Source organism: Hemicordylus capensis, chromosome 1 (genome assembly GCF_027244095.1).
Source record: "Hemicordylus capensis ecotype Gifberg chromosome 1, rHemCap1.1.pri, whole genome shotgun sequence".
Lineage (NCBI taxonomy): Eukaryota > Metazoa > Chordata > Lepidosauria > Squamata > Cordylidae > Hemicordylus > Hemicordylus capensis.
Genome location: NC_069657.1, coordinates 198,394,924 through 198,415,635, shown reverse-complemented (window position 1 = coordinate 198,415,635; position 20,712 = coordinate 198,394,924). Strand labels below are relative to the sequence as shown.

The following is a 20,712-nucleotide window of genomic DNA, read 5'->3' as shown; positions in this document are numbered from 1 at the left end:
AGTTTTTGAAATATTAAAAGATTAACGAGCTTGACTTGTATTTTCCAGCTGATATTATGGTAAAGTTATCTGAAAGATGGGTGTCAGATGCTTGGACAGGGGGCGCAATTTCAGTGTTTGCCCTAGGCGCTATTTTCCCTAGATACGCCTCTGCCTCTACGATAGACTCGGCAGTAACTGTGGAGTCTAGTTCAGTGTGGATACAAGATATTTTATCTGCAAAAAAGTTGTTAAAAACATCACAGTGAGTGACAAATGTTTCCAAATTCAAATTCAAGGCAGAGGGGGCATGAACTAGCCTCCTCACAACCCTAGACAACTCAGCTGGATGTGAATTCGCAGAAGCAATGCAGGCAGAGAAGAACCACTTCTTTGCTGTCTGCACTGCCCGAGCGTAGATCCTCCAATGATCTCTGTGTTGCAATCTATCAGATTCGTGCCGAGACTTCCTCCACTTGCGCTCTAGTTGTCTACCTCGCCTCTTCCATCATGAAGAGGAAGTACAAAAATAAACTGAAGAAGAGATCATTAGAAGTCTGGTCTACATGACCAGTAGCTTGGTCATGTAATTTCAAAACATTAATGTATGTTTACATTACAGAACATATGCACCAGTTCTGTCTCTTCAGGACAGGTTGCATGTTGGGTTCAGACATCACATGGTGCCACAGTTAATTCTTGGTTTCAGATGACGTCCCTGAGCTTGGGAGCTTATGCTTCCCCCTTCCCTAACCATGAGGGCCTCCAAGAAATACTACTTCTGATTTAGATTAGAAATAGTGATGTGCACGGAACCACAGAAGCGTGGTCCGGCACTGGGGGGAGTGTCACTTTAAGGGGTGGTGGTAGTACTTACCCCCCCACCGCTCTTTCCCCTCCGGCGCTGGTACTGTTTAAAACGTTCTTGGGGTGGCAGAGTTCCTCCCTGCCACCCCTGCCCCCATCGTTGTCCTCGTAAGCCTTAAACAAGGAAGAGCTGTCGGCGTGCATGCGCTCTTCGCGGCGTGCGTGCTCGTCTCTGCCACTGGTGCGCGCGTGCCACGTGCTGTATGCAGTGCGCGTGCCAGCAGCGGAGACGAGCGTGCGCGCCGCGAAGGGCGCATGCGTGCCGGCAGCTCTTCCTTGTTTAAGGCTTACGAGGACAATGACGGGGGCAGGGGCGGGAGGGGGTAAGTACTACCACCACCCCCTTAAAGTGACACTCCCCCACTCCTCTGAACCGCCGGACCGCCAGAATTCCAGACCGGTTTGGAGGCTTTTTCAGTGCCCCCCGGACTGAACCATGCACACTCCTAATTAGAAACAAACCAAGATTGACCGTGACATCTGAACCAGTTAATCATGGTTTATTGTAACAAAACTACCTAAAATAATCCAGGATCTGAACTCAAGGCTTGACATGGGTTTCATATCTTGGTTTATTTTAGGGAATTTTGTTAGAATAAACCAAGAATGATCACAATCTTGGGTTGTTTCTAGCTGATATCAGAAGTAGAATTTTTTGGAGGCTTACACAGGCAAGGGAGAGGGGAACACGTGCTCCCAGTACTTGAGAACATCATGTAAAACCTAGATTTAGCTGTGGTTCTGAGTGACATCTGAACCAGCTGGTTATGTTCGTGTCAGTGGAAGCTTCCCAGTCAGGGCTAATAGCAGTTTCAAGAGAGGGGCATTTTTATAAGGACCATGGCACAAGAGGTAAGGATTAAATATCTTTTCCCTGCACAGCATAATCCTGACCCCTGTGACCCCCCCACTTGCCTTATAAGTTTGAAAAAAATCAGAGAGTGACAAACTATGCATTTATTGTCTGACATGTATAGCTTAGCAACTATTGACAGTGGCAATAGTCCATTTTTGCTACCTACCTTATTGCAATTAAAATTCATTTTCAATTTTTTTCTCTTCTCCTATATTATTCCTAAGATAATTGTGTAAAACACAACAGCCGATTTTGCGTTTAATTTTCATCAATGTTGATGCAGTAAAATATGCTGTTATTAAAGGTAAAGTGTGCCGCCGAGTTGGTTTCAACTCCTGGTGACCACAGAGCCCTGTGGTTGGCTTTGGTAGAATACAGGACGGGTTTGCCATTGCCTCTTCCCGTGCAGTATGAGATGATGCCTTTCAGCATCTTCCTATATTGCTGCTGCCCGCTATAGGTGTTTCCCATAGTCTGGGAAACATACCAGCGGGGATTTGAACTGGCAACCTCTGGCTTGATAATCAAGTCATTTCCCCGCTGCACTGTTAGGTAAAGTACCCATACTTTTTTAGCCTACTTTCTAGCAGGCTTATGAGATCACCCAGCATTCTGTGTGTGTATGTGTCCCCCCCTCCCCACTATCAACTTTGCAACGCTTGAACCAATATGAACCAAACCAGGTACAGTTGTAGAGACACCTTAACAGTGTAGTTTGGACCCCAGTCCAAGATGGCAGACACATGAACTTTTGAGGCACAAGTGGGCTAACTTGTGAACCACCTAACTGATTTGAACCAAATTTGCTACAGCTGTAGGGACACATAGGGATGCCCAAATGGCATGGTGTGTGATGATATCATCCAGTCCAATTCAAGATGGTGGCCGCGTGAACATCTAAGGCTCAAGCGGGCTAATTTGTGGACTGTCTAATCAATTTAAACCAAATTAGGTACAGTTGTAGTGAGTGACACACAGGAACACCTCAGTGGTGTAGTTTGTAATGCCATCTACTCCGATCAAAGATGTTAGATGCATGAACATTTGAGGTGCAAGAGATCTAACTTGTGGACCTCTATCTGAACCAAATTTAGTCCAGTTGTAGAGACAGTGGGGAAAAAGTAGGCTGATTGGTTCTTACTAGAACAACTTGTTTCTTGTCTTAAGGGATAAAAGGTAACACCGTCCAAACAAGAAAAACCCTTTTCCATCCCACCCCAATTTTCTTAATTTCAGGAAATGTCATGGAATGTCCATTCAAAGATCCTCTGTGGTTTACACATGAATGGTCATCCTCAAGATTTAACTCATTGCTTATTTATAACATCTGTTTGATTTCACAGGTATTCACTTCTGTAGTCACTTTTATTTTGCTGTTTTACAGCTACTTTCTAACTGTATATTTCTTTCTGTGAACCAACAAACGATATTGATTATTTTTATTATCTGCTACCATACCTGTTGAAAGCTTGCATGCATCATGTTATTCTGTTATAAATTCCATATTTTCCAGTAAGAATCCTTTTGCATAAGACTAGCAAGCAGAATTTCTGGAAAAGGTGACCTGTTTGTACATTAAGGTCGTTGGTAATAGAATGCAGAGTGTACAAGTTTTTCTGAGAAATGCTAAATAACATGGATCCATAAAAACATAGAAATTAGGAACAGAGTTCAGTGGAACTCTCATTAAAATCAATAGAACCTGCACAAAAGCACAGTATTGCTTCCATTAATTCTAGTGGAGATCATCCTACATACTGGATTGTGCTCTGACAGTGCTGTGCTATGCATGTTTACTCAGAACTAAGTCTCACTGTGATCCATTGAGCTTACTCTCTGATTGTGCTCCATGCCATCTTTCTGTGTTCTCTTATTTATTTATTGTTAATAATCTCTCAATATTGTTAATTGTTAATAATCTTTCATTATCCAATAAGATATCCATTATCTTCTTGGATAATGTCAAGGCACATTATTTGAACTGACATAACTATGGCCATCATATTCCTGTGCTTTAATAACTATAGCTAAAAATGAGCTATGTGGTTCTTATTTTTTCAGAACAACATTTTAATTAATTTGAAAAGCAAATGCCTATTGCAATGAATTCTTAATTATTCTGTGTTTAGGTTCTAACTCTAGCAAGTAATGAACGAATTTCACTAACACCTTCAATGAGACTCGTGTTTGAAATCAGTCACCTTCGGGCAGCAACTCCGGCCACTGTGTCAAGAGCTGGCATCCTGTATGTGAACACCCAAGACCTAGGCTGGACCCCGTGAGTACAGGAAGAAATAATTTTGAACCAGCAATGCTGGGGCTGGTAACCATCGGCTTTTGCCATTGTACTACATTATTGGCTCAAAAGAAGACTTGCCTTGTTCTCATAGCTACCTTCTGTTCAGCTCCATGCTTCTGTGGCACCACATGATCAGCTGTTTCCTTGGAGATTAGAGCAATCAGCACCAAGTTATCACTGCCCTATTGATGCTATCTGTGTTGTAGATATACGCTGGGTGAATTCAGACATAACGACAACAACTGAGGTTGGAAGTTGAGGTTGAGAACATGCACCTCCCCCTTCTTGGTGTGAGCCTCTACTTCCATGGTAGGTTCCTATATGCTGAGACTGATCATGTTATTCAAACACACCAATTTCAGCATATACTTCCCTCAAGGATCCTCTCATCTGCTATTCACTCACTTGAAATCTCAGTTACAGATGTCAGGTTCCCTGAGGGAAGTAGGACAGGATATGTCAAGATTGGTGGGTTCAGATGACACAACCATTCTTGGCATATTGGAACCTACAACAGAAGTAGAGGCTTGCACAGGGTGGGGAAGCACAAACTCCAGGGGTGGTGTCAACCTCAGGTGCCACTGTCTAATTTAGAGAGTGGGTCTGAAGCCAGTCTCGGGGGCTATTCTCACGAGCAGCAAAAATCAGGCTAGGAGAGCCTAGCCCGATTTTTGCTGCTCGTGTAAACCACCGGGCTCACAGGCGAGCCCGGTGGCTTACAAGTGGCTAGCCTGCTTTTGTAGCCCTCCCCTAAGCCCGGGTTTGTGGAGTGAGCGCTCCGCAAACCCAGGCTTCCGAATCGTGAGTAGCCGTGGCACAGCTCCGTGCCGCGACTACGCACGAGTAGATCCCCGGAGGAGAGGTGAAAAGCTGCCTCCCGGCTCCGGGGGTCTCCCCAGTATGCCCTGCGTGCTTGCTCAGGGCATACTGGAGCTTCTGGGGGCCACACGGCCCCCGAGCTCCGCAGCCCCTGCCGGCTCCATCACGGAGCTGGCAATTGTGTGGGCAGCCGATCCAGCCGCCCAGGGTTCCCTCCCTGCTCATGTGAGGGGAGAGCGGGCTTAGCCTGCTCTCCCCGCGCACCCTCCAAAACCGGGTCTCACTGATTGTGAGACTCGGCTCTCTGTGTCTCATGTATAGAAATCTACTGATTTGGAGACCTGACCTGTGAAAGTCTAGAAGAACCTTCTAGAATGATAGAGAGGAAATGTAGCTGATGTGTGGTCATGGGAAATATCTAGATTCTAAGCATAAGCAATAGGGAAGAGAGGGAGTGGGATGGAATCCTTGATCAGGGGTTCTGAAACTCCAGACAGAAAAACTTTGTTGACGTGTGGTTGGGGGTGTCTAAATAGCAATATTTCTCAGCCTCATTGTCATGACTCCTACCAGAGCCAGAGGAGGAGGGGGTAGTTCACTGGGATGAATCCTAAGGGATTCAAAAAGGCTGCCATCATCCACTTTATTTTAATGTGGGACAAATCCACTCTTTCCACATAAGATTCCTGAGGGAGATTAAAGTGGCAAAACCCTCCCTAGAAGGGCTGGGAAGTCTTAGACCTACAAAGGCATGTGACTATGTCAGACCCAAAATGAAGAGTAGCACACTTCACCAACAAGGGTTTATTATTAGGTTAAAAGAAAAAGAACTATATGCAATAACAATAATTGTTTCTTCATAAAGCAGATTGTAAAAGAACATTTTTATTAACCAGGCAACTCAGATTTCAAGCAATACCATAAAGAAAATAACTTACCTCACACATCTAACTGAACTGGTCCCTAACTTATTACTCACAGGCTGTGGCCTTCCCATTTCTCCAGCAGTTCTCAGCCTGCTGCTTCCTCATGGCACTCCTGGGTCAGAACTAACAGAACAAAGCTTTCTCTTCTTCAATAGATGGCTGTGTGTGTAATTCCCACCCAGTCCTCTGGATTGGTCCTTCTGTTTTGATTTTTCCCAGGCTTTCCCCCTTATTAAGAAAGGCCCATCCTCCCAGCAGTTGCTCTAAGTGAGGGCTAGTCCTCCCTCAAATCCTTCCCATCACTACACTCAAAGCTGAGGACATAACACCACTCTTTACTCATAACCCCACTTTCAGCCTTAATGAATGAAACAAAAAAAAATTCCAAAAAACGTATAATAATTATGTTCTCATAGATATGTGTCTAGCTGGATCGAAACTCGCAAAGCACAGTCTGAAAGAGCAAACCTAACCATCCTCTTTGACAAATATGTTCCATTCTGCTTGGAGCAAGTCCGATGCAGCTTGAAAACCATCACTCCGGTTCCTGAGAACAGCATGGTACAGGTAACAACAACTGTTGTTGGATCTTCAATCTGCCACTCTTCCTGAGCTGTGATTTTGAGAGTGTTCAAGTATGCAGAGCTAGTGTGAAGGAACTTCATTATAATCACAGCATGGTTCAATGGTTAATCTTTTGTGATTCAAGTAACAACAAAACAGACACAATTCTTATTTCAGTTTACCCCTAAATTAGGATTGAAGACAGCCTGTGGATACTGTCCTCTGATGCATGTATCTCATTGGAATAGAGAAGACAACATACTAGAGTCAAATAAGACTATACTAGAGACAAATAAAGAAGACTACACTAGAGTCAAATTACACTGAAGACTGCAGTGTAACCAGCAAGCATTTTCATAACCTATCAATTTTTGCATAGCTCATGAATATATTATTTTTCAGAAAAAGCCTTATTCAGGGCAGATTTCCAAAATCCCTTTGGAGATTTTTCAGCCTGCATTGACATTTTTTCTCAGCATTATGCATTTGAAGTCAATGCACAATTAGCAATATGGAATTAAGGGAATATGTGTCACTTCCCTTACTGCTCATAAGCATTGCCTTCAAATGTTGCTCATTGTGCTTGCAGTGACCCTATGCACGCAGGTGATAACCATATACTTACTAAAGCTGCATTTACAGAAGAGAAAGTCAAGACTGTTTGATAAAAATGCACACATGCACATATGTGCGCATGCGCGCACACACACACTTACTGAAAGACTGTAAAAAAATTTCCAGTGCAAATCATTAGGAATTGTGCTATTGATTAGATGCATCACATATTATTCAGAGTTGTGAAGCCAACAAGTTGATACAAATATCAAGTGGTGTGCTTATGGCTTTGCAAAGAAAATACAAAATTTGTTATCAAGAATGGAAGGCAGATCCATATATACTTCATGACTTCCATGTGTTATGGAATGTGACAGTTCCATATGATTCTATGAGCATATGGAGCTGTCACCTCTCTTATTAGCCAAATATGATTTTGTGAAGGTGCCTGTTTTATGTGGGAGAGGGAAGGGCATATACACCCATTGTGATTTACGTATCCACATTAATTGTGTCTCATGCACATCATGATTCATTCCCCCCACCATGTGGAAGCACAAGCTCATACAACCAGTGCCTCCATGTGACTCACAAGCCCACCAGAAGCCCCACACAATCCCATGGGCAATTGCATGGAGGTAGAGAAGTGCTCTAAACAAGGGATCAGAATTCATAATAAAAAAAGATGTAATGCATACTTGTTTTCTGCTCTTTAATGACCAGGGTAGTCTCTCATCTTTTTATAGGAATTTACACATTTGATGTATAGATAGGTGATTATTTCATTTTCAAGTAAAGAATGTATGTGCTTTATTACTCAGATTCCAGTTTTCAGGTTCTGTGATATTTATTTTAGAAAGTAGAAAACTCATGTTATTGTTCATATGCATAGTAACAGATTTAAGAATGAGGAGAGGGGAATGTTGCCCTGTGTCCTGTTACAAAGAGGACTCCTACTTTGGTTGATGATAAAATTGTGCTCATCAATGCAGTAATATTTGCTGTTGTGTAGAAAGCTGCAGTTGGACCAATATATGCGGGATCTGAAATAATTTTAGCAAACTACTATATGATGCTTATACTGTGCTCATATAGAGCACCTGGGATATAATGATAATTAGTACAAAACCCTCCTTTGCATAAGTTGAATTATTTAAAAAAATATGTCGTGCATTTCTGAATGAAAGCAGAAGTTACTCTTTCTAAAATGATTTTTAGATGATGTTTCTGGTTTAACATCTATTTAGCTGACTGGATCAAATTATTTTTTAAGGGAAAAACAAAACCAGGAAATGTAAACAAAGTGTTGTGATTTGTGTACAAGAGAGAAAACCCCAAACTGAAGAATTTAAGATGTGGGTCTTTTGAACAGCCTGCTTTAAGTTTGGATAAGTTGAGATATCCCCCACCCACCCACCCACATTCTTTTTTTCACAATTGCTCAGATAAAACATCAGCACTCAAAAAGTAGTGAGGAACATTGGGGATTTTAAAAAAATGATCTTTTAAGATTTCCTAACTGAATAATAAAGATTGCTATTATAGAACATGCACCAGAAAGTAGTTTACAACAGTGATGATGTCTCTCCAATGGTAGATCAAGGCAAGGATCTGGAAATACTGGCTGTGAGGAAATGCAAAAGGGTGGATTTGGAGCCCTGGACCTGAGCTGGGCAGCAGACAAGTCTGAGATGCCATGCCCCCTCTGAGCTTCATGTTTCTCCATTATGTGGGAATGGAGCCAAGTATCTACAGCTGTCAAAAGCCACCCTCAAAATATAGTAACTATATAGCTTCAGACAGTGCTAATCTGCCTAGCCTGTAACTTGAACATGGTCTCATAGAGACTTGCTTCTCTTTTTCTAAGTCTGAGTATACAGGCTTAGGAGGAAACTAGTATCTATTACATATAAAGGCTGTTCACATATGAGCAGCCAAACCCAGGCATGGGCGGCCCTGCCTGGGTTTGGCTGCTTGTGTGAAGCGCCGGGATTGAAGTCGATCCCGGCGCTGCCTCCCCCATAAGCCCAGGAATTTACCCCAGGCTTTTATCTGGGTTAAAGGGCACGGACATGCCCTTTATCCCAGGTTCGGGGTTGTATGCTCAGGCTGCATGCAGCCCAAGCAGATACAGAGCTGGGTGCCTAGAATGCTCAACTAATGGGGGAATCTCTAAATGCACCATTACAGCAAAAGCTAACGGTCTCAGGGGCAATAGTTTGTAAATGATAAGTATGGAGATTAGTTTAACCTTAAATCAATCTACTACGTTTAGAAACACATGATAATAAGAAAAAGCTATACCCTAGCTGCTAGCTACATGGTGGTCAGAGAGAGACCTATAGAAGCATTCGGTGGTGGTGGGGGGGAGGTTGAGTTTCTGAGTACATTATATCAATAGAGGGATCATATCAGTTGAGAGATCACCCTGCGGGAACTTGAGGAGCTAGATGATAGCAGTTTTTTATTTGCTTAATCCAGTTGATATGTGTCAAAACACTGTACTACTCCACTGTACGGAGTAAATGTATGGTTAGTGGTTAGTTCAAGGTAGCTGTAGGAATACCTTAGTAACTGGGCAATCCTAAACTCAGGCCAGTGTCCTGGTGATACTGGCCTAAAGTTGGCAGGATCCTTTACTAACTCACCTTTTAGATTATGTGTGAGCCCTTTAGAGATAGTTAAAACATTCTTCTCTTTTCATACCTTTTATTGTGTAAACTGCTTTGAGAACTTTATTTATTGAAAAATGGTATATAAACATTTTTAAGTGCATAATAATAAGTCTAGCACAAGATGAGAGAAGAAAAGAGTTTAAAAGAAACCCACAGAGAAATACAAACACACTAGTCATTCCCTCAACATCCATGGAAAGACCTGCAGCGTGCACCATTCATGGGACACCATGCCAATGATGGGACTGGATTGGTCACTGTGACCAGTCACAGGGATAGGGACACCCCTCATGTTGTTAGCACACCAGTCAAACACACAGGAAAATGGGGCCATCTGAGTGATCCTGCAGAGCCTTGCATGCTCCAGCCCCAGCCACCCTGCTCCCTGTTGGAGGAGAGAGTGCAGTGACTGAGGTAATGCTTGTCCCTCTCCTTTGGGGAGTTGCAGTAAAACTATGTGTGGGGATCATTTGCTCAGCACCTTGTGTCCAGGCTGTGTTTTTGAACAATAGCACGGCTCATGAGTGTTTGGCCAGCAGCAGCAATGGCTGGAGTGCAATGCCTGGCATTCACCCACAGAGACCATACTTCTCCAATGTTTCTTACTTCAAAGACACTGCTCCTGCTTCTTGGGGGAAGAAGGAATGGTTAGCCAGCACAATTCAGCCCAGACAGTTGACAACACGATGGGAGAGACATTTGCAGGATTCATACTTTGAGGCATGGTATTCTCCCCCATCTCCCACTTTGCTTACCTGCCAGAGCTGCATTGACCTTGCATCCCCCTGTTGGGATGGTAGAATTGTAGTTCCAGGTAGGTGTTTATGTGTTGAGTCCTCCTGAGGCAGGAGAGTCTGAAAAGACAAGCATTAGCAAGGTGTTCTCCCCAGTTATATTCTAAGGTCAGCCCGCTATTTGTACTAGGGATGTGCAAATTGATTCAAATTTGAACTGATTTGACTCGAATTTGAATCAAATCACCCCCTCAAAGGGCAATTAGATTTGAATTTGAATTGATTTTTTGAAATTTGATTCAAATTTGATTCAAGGGCCATTTGGCACCTTTTTTAAAAAAAACATTCAGGCCCCTGATTGGTTAAAAATGTGCCCAAACAGGCTCAAATTGATTCAAATTTGAAATTCAAATTCAAGTCAGATTTTTAAAAAAATGATTCATGCACATCCCTAGTTTGTACAAAGTTGTCCCCTTTTTTGCACCAAGTGCCTTTGCTCCATAGTCCCTGTCACCAAAGTAGAGCACCTTCCTGTGCTCTGAGTGTGCACATAAGACCACAGAGGTATAGGAAACCTATAATCTGAGTTATGATTTCCCTATCCGAGTTTATGTAGTAGGAGTTTTGTGTCAGAGTTTATGGAGTAGGTATGCTGTGATTTCATGCAGAAGTTCCCTGAATCCTATACTCCATTGTGGCAGAATGGGTGAAGCAGGAGGTGGGGGTGGTCAATGTGTTTTTACTCTCCATTTATTTCAATGGCTGCTTTTTGACTTACGCAACGTCTGGCGTCAGCATAACATTACAGTGTTGTGGGGGCATGTCCAGAGTCTGCATAAACATGATTTGGTATAAGTCCCCCATCCTGCCTATGATATCCTCATGTCCATTTTGGGATTCCTTCTGGCCACTAGTACACTGGCAATGCAGATACTCCAATGTAGTGACCCAGTTGTGTGAGAATAGTGGTGATAGTGGAGGCGTATCTTAAGTTCCACTAGTAGAAAGTGGCTTACTCCAGATCCTAGGCCACCTGAACATTTTTTTTAAAGTATAGGATTGCACCCCAAGTCAAACGCTCCTCCCACTCAGGCTAACAGCTTTTCAGATTTTTGAGGCGTTGCTCAGGTGTGCCTGATATATTACTGGAACATTTATTTATTATTATTTATTTAAAACATTTATCATTAATGTCTCTTACTCAAGGGACAGTGGATTGTTGCCTACTTTGGGGCAGTTTCCTGGACTCTTTTTCACATAATTGCTCTGGTTTTGTGTGTCTTCCCCACACACACACACCCAAGTCCTTTAACTTGCCTATTCTTCTGTTTAACTCTCTCTGTAATAAAGTAATTATAACTACCTCACAATGGTTATGTGAGACTAAATTGGTGTTTTAAAAGACTATTCTATTACAGCTGGATAGTGGAAGCTATAGAAGCAGAAATAATAATAATTATTATTAATTATATTATTATTATTATATTAATGAATAGAGGCTGTGGGGATTCTGTTTAAATCTCTTTATTCTTTTTCCTTCTTTTTACTGGAGACTTTGTGTGCATTACTGGATTGTCTCCTGACCCCAGAGAATACGCCCCCAGACTCTCCTCGTGAACTCTACGAAATATATTTTGTATTTGCAAGTGTATGGGCTTTTGGTGGTGCTTTGTTCCAAGATCAGGTGAGTGACTGGTTTGGAGGAAAGATACTGTATTTTGGCATTCTCTTAAAGTTTGATAGCTAGTTGAATCAATGAGAAAGAAAGGATAGAGGGAATGAACATATAATATCTCTAAATTTACATGTCTTCTATATAAATAGATATTCTGCCCTGGCCTAAATTGCTTAGCAGTAAAGATGTTCAGTGTCACCTGATGTGGATCTTTTCCTTCTATCAGACCACAATGATAACATTGAAAACACTCATTTTAAAATGGGTATCTATTAGGGCTCTTCCATGATTGGGATTGGAATCCGATCCAATCAGATTTGTTTGCCAATGCACCAAGTGGGGAGGTACCTGCAAAGAACTGAAGCAATGCATTAGAGGCTTTTTCTGCCAGCTACACAGCAGACCCTCCTTCCTTCCTTGTTACTTGAAAAAGCTGTTGCTGTGGAGTTTAAAAACTCTGCCTTCTTCCCTGGCAGCCAGACCATAAAGTTTTGGTGAAGGAAGCAATGTTATGATGTTGCATTATCTCAATGCATTACTGTTTTGTTTTGTTTTTTAAAAAGGTTACCCTCATAGGGCAGCAGCAGCTTTTCCAAGAAAAATTAGGAAGTAGAGCCCAAATTGTTGCCGACAAGTAAGGCCCCCACCGATCCAATCTGTTTTGATACAGGGTGTATTGGATACCCTTGTCTCAGATTCGATTGGATCAGGCCTATCGGGCATTTCTAAATCAATCTGATCCAATTAAAAATGGAGTAAAACCTGCAAAAACTATTAGACTGCATAGCAGTTTTTGTTATATGGCTACTTCATCACCTCCTTTACAGTTTTCACTTCTTATCTTTCCAAGGAAAGGCAATACTACCACAGGGGGCCCTTAATCTTCTAGCTGTGAGCCACCATCTTACTTCACACTGGTTTTTACTTTTTTTAAGTTCTGAAAGAGGAGCATGGGAAGTCCAAAGTCTCTCTGTCTGCCAGATCTCATCTCCCTGATGTCTTCTCCAGTAGGAAGTAACTTTTCCTGCTGAATTGCTCATGACTGTTCTCCTTATGGTGATATGCCCAAGAAATCTGTTGAGTTCCTCTTCTCAATCACTATACTTTCCAATGAAATACTACTTTTACTACCTGCATTAGTACAAGCATAATAATTAGCATTTGCTGTGATAGCACGTTTTTGTACTTAATGCTGGATGATGATGAAGAGGCTGGCCTCACTAACCTATTTCATTCCAAACTAGGGCATGGACTTCGGGCTTGGGTCATTTGGAGATGGCTACCCACTCCATATGCACAGTGAAATTAAATAAGACAGTATCCCTCAGGAGTTCCTTATTTTTAATATCTTGTGAGGATACTGGGGACATGCAAAAAAAGATGAGAAAAGACTGGACCATGTCACACCACTCCTACAGATATTGTAAGCATCAAAATCCAGTGCACCTTGACTGCAGGAGTCTGATGGGCATTACAGGTGGCCCTTGTTACTCGTGGGGGTTCCTTTCCAGCCTACAATTGCAGATAATGAAAGCATGAATAATGAAACCTTCAGTCAATGGGAATTGGGGGATTAGGTTTCAGATCCCTGGAAAATGACAGAAAAATCACCAAAAAAAAAAAAAAAACCAGGGGGGATGTGGAAATAAGGATAGAGCATAGCCCTTTACCTTGGCCTCCTCACTTCTACCACTCTCCTGGTGCTCCAGCAGTGGCCCCTAGCTCATCCAGTAATATATAATTGTGAAGTTTCACCACCCCACAGTTGAAGTCCAACATGTAGCAGCACAAACCCCTGATTGGTTGGTGGGTTGGCCAAAGAGGCAGCACAGAATTGGATCCAGTTCAAGTAAATACACACAGGAGAGTTCCTTCACTCTGCTGCTCTTCTGCTGGAGTTAGCAGCATGCTATCTCTCTCCAGTCTCTGGCCTGCAGCAGCAAAAATCAAGTTTAAAAAGCAGTGGAGTTCCTTCACTCCACAGCCAGAGTTTCCAGCACTCTATCTCTCTTTCCAGTCTCTGGCTTGCAGCAGCAAAAAATCAAATTTCAAAAACCGGGAAGTTCCTTCACTCCATTGCTGGAGTTTGCAGCACCCCAGCTCCAGTCTTCTGCTTGGAGCACAGGTCAAGTAGCAGAACCAGGCCCAGCAGAGGCAGGCCTGATGCTGGTATCGCCATCATCGTCATACTACCCCTGCTAACTTGGCAAAGAGGCACCTTTTAACGTGGTGATTCTCTTTATTTAGCAGGGGGAGAGTAACTGGCCCTGTCCACCCCTAGCACAGTACCTCCAGTGACTGTTGCTGGTGTCTATCTTATGCTTCTTTTTAGATTGTGAGCCCATCGGGGACAGGGTTCCATCTTATTTGTTTGTTATATCTTTGTGTAAACTGCCCTGAGCCATTTTTGGAAGGGCGGTATAGAAATCGAATGAATGAATGAATACTCTTCCTCCTCAAAGCTGAGGAAAATGGAGGTGTTGATTTCCGATGATGACTCCACAGTGATGGTGGATATAGCTACCTTTTTAAAGTAGCTGGTGATGGTCTTTTGCTTCCCCTTTGGTTCTCGGTTGCTGTTGCCAGGGACATCTCATGGATTATTCCTCCCCCCACACTAGCTCTAAGACAGGACAGATATAATTGGAAGAAAGAAATGACATACCCCCTCGGGGCTGAGGGGGATAACCCCGCCCCAGTTCTTTCTGTCCTCACCTAGCTACAGGCAGCAGTATTTTTCTTCTCTGATCTTTTTCAACGTACGACTTCTATTTTCCTCAATAACTCTACCACTCTTTGCTATACTCTCCTTCCTTTGACTTCGTGTGTGTGTGTGTGTTAAAAACACACACACACCCTTCTGTCGGCTTTTCTCTTCGCTCCTCCACCCTCCACCCTCTCCTCTCCTCTCCTCTCCTTCCTCTGTTGTATGGAGTGCAGGCATAGGGGAAGAACAGTGTTAGTGCCCAGAGGAACGCACCAAGAGGCATTTGGCCTGGGTGTTTCTAAACCCTTCGGCGCTCCCACGCCAGAACAAGCCTCTTTACTTGAAGCGGTAACAGCCGCTAAATTGCCACCTGTCTCGCCCTCAACAGCAGTAACGGCCACTAAGCAGTCGCCTGTATCTGCGTCGGCGATGGCTGCCTTGGATCCGCCCGCACCGTTTGCCACCAGGTCCACGTCAAGTCTCCTGCCTTAGGGCCGCAAGACTCACTTATCAGCTGCCCGGCACACAGCCATCCAGAGTTCCGGCCACTTGCATCACGGCTAGGTTGCGTTTTTAAGGCTGCCCATCGCGAATCCTCCTCCCTGTGAGGTGGAAATACAGGAGATCTCGGAGGCCCAGGAGCGCAGCAGGAGCAAGTTGGTGGCTGAGGCAGCAAAAATGGCGTGAAAGGAGGGTGAAGCCGCCATTTTGGATGAACTGAAACAGCTTTCGGCAGGTCCTTCAGGCAGAGAGGCTATATCCAGGGAGTTAACAGGGGAGTCTCGAGTGACGGTTGGGGATTGGGTTTCCTCCACTCCTGGAACTTCCATTCCCAAAACTACCACCCGAATGGCAGGCCTGGTTCAAAAATGTGATTATTGACACAATTCAGCAGATCAGGCCTGCTAAAAAGGACAAGAAAAGCTATAGGAAAAGGAAAAGGGACCCATCTCCCTCTGATAGTTTCTCCTCTAGTGATTCCACTAGCCCTCTCCCTAAAAAAGTCAAGGCCAAGCAAAAGCATCTTAAAAGAAGCTTGCTCAGAATAAAAGAGGTCTTCACGCAGGTGCACATTCCTCTGGTATATCTGACCATGTCTCTGGGGACCTGAAGCCACTAAACCCCAGACCTGTGGGAAAGCCTGGGACATTACCCTCTCATTCTTTACTTTCTGATGTGGAGGATGCCACTGCCAGACCCAAGGCCTTGCCCCGGGATCCTGAGCTCCCTGACAGGGAAGAAGTGGAATGGTCAGCGGGGGAGGACAATGATAATGCCTCTGTATCTCAAAGGTTATTTGTAGCTGAAGACTTCAACCCCCTTATGTCTAGGGTCATAAAGGCCACAGGACTTCACCACAACTCAAGTCCTGAGACTAGTACTTCTGGAAAAGGGGATTGGGTTTTTCCAAGGGCAAAACCAAAGGACATGCTGTTACCTTTGCCTCACCTATTTGCTGAGGTAGTGAAGCAGGAGTGGCTGCTGCCAGTGGCAAATAGAAAGCCATTGTCTGTATCTAACTGTTTCTACTCATTTCAGAAAGAAGCTTCTGATCTATTGAAAACTCCTTGCACAGACGCGCCCATTGCACAATTGGTGTCAAATTCCCTTGTCCCAAGGGAGGGCGAGGTCACCTTGAAAGACCCAGCCAACAAAAAAGCTGAGTTGGCATTTAAGCGGACGCATGATAATTCTGCCCAGTCTACTAGAGCTGCAGCAGTGGCATCCATGGCAGCACAGGCTTCCTTGCTGTGGTTAGATGATTTGTTAAACGATCCACCCTCAGATACCGTTAAATTGAGGCAACAATTAGTCAAGTTACAGAAAGCATAGGCTTTTATAGCAGATGCCACTTTGGATTCTATTGGGTACTCTTCTTGAGTGGCTGAGGCATTTGTCTTGGGGCGGTGTCAGCTGTGGTTGAAGAATTGGTCAGTGGACAGCACTTCCAAGAATAATCTTACGGCAGTGCCTTATGACGCCACAAAACCTTTTGAGGAGGAAGCCCTAAAGGACGTCCTCGTTGAGTCAAATGATAAATGCAAGACTATGCCATCAGCGGCCTATAAATCGGACCACCCCCCTTTAGGCGGAACTTTGAGCAGTTTCAGCCCTTTCAGGGTTTGTGGCCCTTTAGGGGCCAGGACAGAGGCAATAGACAACAGAGAGGTCCTTGGGGTCACCAACACTTTTTCTATAAAAGGCCAGGTCATTTCAGACAGCAATCAGCGCAAGCTAAGCCAAAGCCTCAACAATGACTCACCGATAATTCAACTAGGAGGCCGCCTGACAAAGTTACTTTCCGCCTGGGAATCTTCTGTGAAAGACAATTGGGTTCTAAAAGTGATCCAAACCGGCTGCAGAATAGAACTGGATGCCCCTCCCCCCCAGGTTCCTGCCCACTCCAAGATCTCAATCATGGACAAAACATTCCATGATGTTGCAAGCCATTCATCATCTTACAGAAATCAGGGCGGTGGAACCAGTTCCAACCTCTCAGGACGGAGGGGGCATCTATTCTATTCTATTCACCATCCCAAAAAAGGATGGGACTAGAAGTGCGGTGCTGGATTTAAAATTTTTAAACAAGTCGGTCAAGCGGGAATGCTTCCGCATGGAGACATTAAGATCGGACTCAGAGGCCCTACAATACCTGGATTTCATAGCATCTATCGACCTGAAGGAAGCGTACTGACATGTTCCGATACATCTGGAAAGCAGGAAATTGCTTTGTTTCAAATACGCAGGACGCCATTTTCAGTACGCCGCACTCCCATTCGGGCTGTCTTCCGCACCCCGAGTGTTCACCAAGGTACTAGCACACTTGGTGGCACATCTTTGACTACTCGGGGTTCATCTTTTCGCATATTTGGACGACCTGCTCGTACAGTTGCGCTCCCTGCAGGAAACTCAACTAGACCTGGCACTTACCATCTCAAAACTGGAACGCCATGGCTTCATAATAAATCATCTGAAAAGCCAGCTAACTCCGAGCTACCATCTTCGCCATCTGGGCGTAGTAATCAATACAGTCAAAGATCGTCTCTTCTTACCATGGGATCGGTTCATGACAATCACACAGGAGATAAGAAGTGTTCTAGCATCTCCGACAACACTAGTGGCATCCCTAACTCAGGTGCTAGGGCTCATGGTGGCAACGATAGAGGTGGTCCCTTGGGCACATCTACATTTACACCCTCTTCAATGGTTCCTGCTTCCTCATCAGGATGCCATTGCACTAAAGAAAAGGTTGTGGCTGTCTATACCAACTCGGCTTCAGAAGTCCATCCACTGGTGGTTGAACCCGAACAACCTTTTCCAAGGGAGGGAATTCTTGTACCCTCCAAGGCTCATAGTGACTATGGACATGAGCGACAGGGGCTGGGGGGCGCACTGCCTTCGCCTCTCGGCGCAGGGTTGGTGGGACAAACAGGAGAGACAACACAGCATAAATTGGTGGGAGCTACGGGCCATCCATCTGGCCCTGGAAGCTTTTCAGACCACGGTGCAGGGTTGCCATGTGTTGATAAAAACGGACATCACCACTGCAAAAGCCCATGTGAATCGTCAAGGGGGGACCCGCTCCAAGTCCCTACACCAGGAAGCAATTCTACTCTCCTGGGAGGAGATAAACATAAACTCCATAACAGCTCATCATGTCAAGGGAGAACTGAATCTGGTAGCGGATTGGCTCAGCAGAGAAGACCTTCATCCCAGGGAATGGTATTTGAATCCACTAATGTTCAAACAAATCACAAGGCAAATGGGCAACCCTATAATTGATTTATTCACAACTCCAAAAAATGCACAGTTGAAGGACTATATAACCAGATTTCCTTGCAAGGAGGCAGTAGCAGTAGACGCACTATCAAGCCCATGGCCAAAAGGTCTGTTATACGCTTATCCTCTGACTCCTTTGCTGGCTAGGGTTCTAAGGAGGGTGTGTCTTCTTCGGGCACAAGTCATTCTCATAGTGCCGTTCTGGCCCAGAAGGCCATGGTTCTCAGAGCTATTGCACCTGGCCTCAGAGCCGCCGTGGGAACTGCCAGTCAGCCACGACCTTCTATCTCAAGGACCCATGTATCACCACAACCCAAGCTGGTTAAGGTTAATTGCCTGGAAACTGAGCGGCGACTCCTGAGCCAGTTCAGGTGCTTGGAAAGTGTCCTCCAAACCATGCTAGCATCGCACAGGCCATCCACTAATCGTATATATCAATATACCTGGCGGGCTTTTCTGCGTTGGTCTTCCCGCCACTCCATTCCCGGGGTACTGCCACGTTCAAGCAACTCCTGCAGTTCCTTCAGGAAGGCCTGGGAAAGGGTCTAAAGCCAAACACCTTGAAGTGCCAGGCAGCTTCCTTGATAGGACTCATTTCTGGAGGATCAAAGAACTCTCTCCAGTCCAATCTACACCTTAAGAGAGTCTTAAGAGGGGTGACTCTGTTATCCAGTCATACACAGATTTCCGACATGGAATCTACATGTGGTCTTTAGAGCACCCCAACACCCACTGTTCGAGCCCATCTCTACTATTCCAATCAAGCTTTTGTCTTTTAAATTGGCTTTTTTGGTAGCCATAACTTCAGCCAGACAAATATCAGAGCTGAGAGGGTTATCTATTGGCAAATCTTTTGGCGTTTTTCAAAAAGAGGCTGTTCGGCTGATTCCAGACCCTTTCATTAGCCCAAAGGTTTCCTCAGTTTTCCACCAGTCACAAGATGTTTTCTTGCCATCCTTTTGTCCTCACCCAGTCTACAAGAGGGAGAAGTTATGGCACAAGTTGGATGTGCGTAGATGCCTGAAGAAATACATTGGGCGGTCTGCGTCTTTTCGTAACACGAATGCAATGTTCATATCTTTCCATCCGCGCTCAGTGGGATTGGCTGTCACTTCTTTGACGATCGCTTGGTGGATACAAGCATGCATTGTTATGGCATATGACACTCAGCACATAACACCGCCTACCCACATCATGGCACACTACACCAGAGCAGCAGCCACCACTGCAGCCTTCTCTTCTAATGTGCCAGTGCAGAACATTTGCAGAGCTGCTACCTGGTCTGTCCTGTCAACTTTAACCAGGCATTACAAAATAGATCCCCATGCTGCACTCCAGGCTGCTTTCTGCAGGAGAGTCCTCCAGCAGTTCCTTCCTCAGGAATAGGCGAGGGCGCTCCTGCCCATTTTTGGCCAAGCTGTTGTATGTCCCATGAGATGTCCCTGGCAACAGCAACCGAGAAAGGAGCATTGGTTCCACTTTCTGTGAAGACTTCTTCTGGTGGTTGTTGCCAGGGACATCTTGACCCACCCAGTTTGGCACCTCTCGCCTCTTCCTGATCAAGGTTTTCCTCTGTATCTCAGGGAGTCCTGGGACTCAGTAGGGAGCACGTTTTTGCTCGCTTATGCGTTTGTAATGTTTTACCTGTTTGCTGCTGTTACTCTGTTATCTGTTTTTCCTTCTCACTTGTTATGCAGCTTGGCCAAAAGAACTGGGGCGGGGTTATCCCCCTCAGCCCCGAGTGGGCGTGTCATTTCTTTCTTCCAATCAGATCTGTCCTGTCTCAGAGCTAGTGGGGGGGATAACCCATGAGATGTCCCTGGCAACTACAACCAGAAGAAGCCTTCACGGTAACTGGAACCAATGCACCTTTCCCCTTGCTTTGCAGAGCCTGGTAAGTTTCCTTACAGGGTTGCAAAACAGCCTCCAGATGCCTTTTGAACTTGATGCTTCGATCAAGTTCGAAGACGTTGTTGGGCAAGGCAGTCCCCAGCTACAGAATCTCAGACAGCCTCTTTATGGTGAAGGGCTTGGCATGCATCTCTTCCTCTTTCTCCTCCTCTTCCTCACTCTCAGGAGCTGCCTGGATGATGTCTTCCAATTCTTCCTCTGTCAGCTCCTCCTGATGGGATTGGAGGAGCTCCTCCACCTGCTGTGGCTCAGTGTCTTCCAGGCCTTCTCCACCAACAGTGCACACAAGGTGGGTGATCCACTCCACTTCATCAGCTACTGAGGGAATGGCTGCAACAGAGGTGATTGCTCCAGGCCACAACTTC

The 20,712-nt window shown here is 44.7% G+C and overlaps 1 protein-coding gene across 13 annotated transcripts in view; it reads left to right on the top strand.

The window, feature by feature from the left end:
* The window catches only part of LOC128332356 (dynein axonemal heavy chain 11-like), a 353,782-nt gene that overhangs the window by 106,220 nt on the left and 226,850 nt on the right, over positions 1-20,712 (top strand). For all 13 annotated transcript variants that reach the window (XM_053266643.1, XM_053266647.1, XM_053266645.1 and 10 more), the window contains 3 exons: positions 3,832-3,980; positions 6,163-6,313; positions 11,827-11,958. In XM_053266643.1, coding sequence (XP_053122618.1) covers positions 3,832-3,980; positions 6,163-6,313; positions 11,827-11,958 — 432 coding nt within the window. The remainder of the gene's footprint in view (positions 1-3,831; positions 3,981-6,162; positions 6,314-11,826; positions 11,959-20,712) is intronic.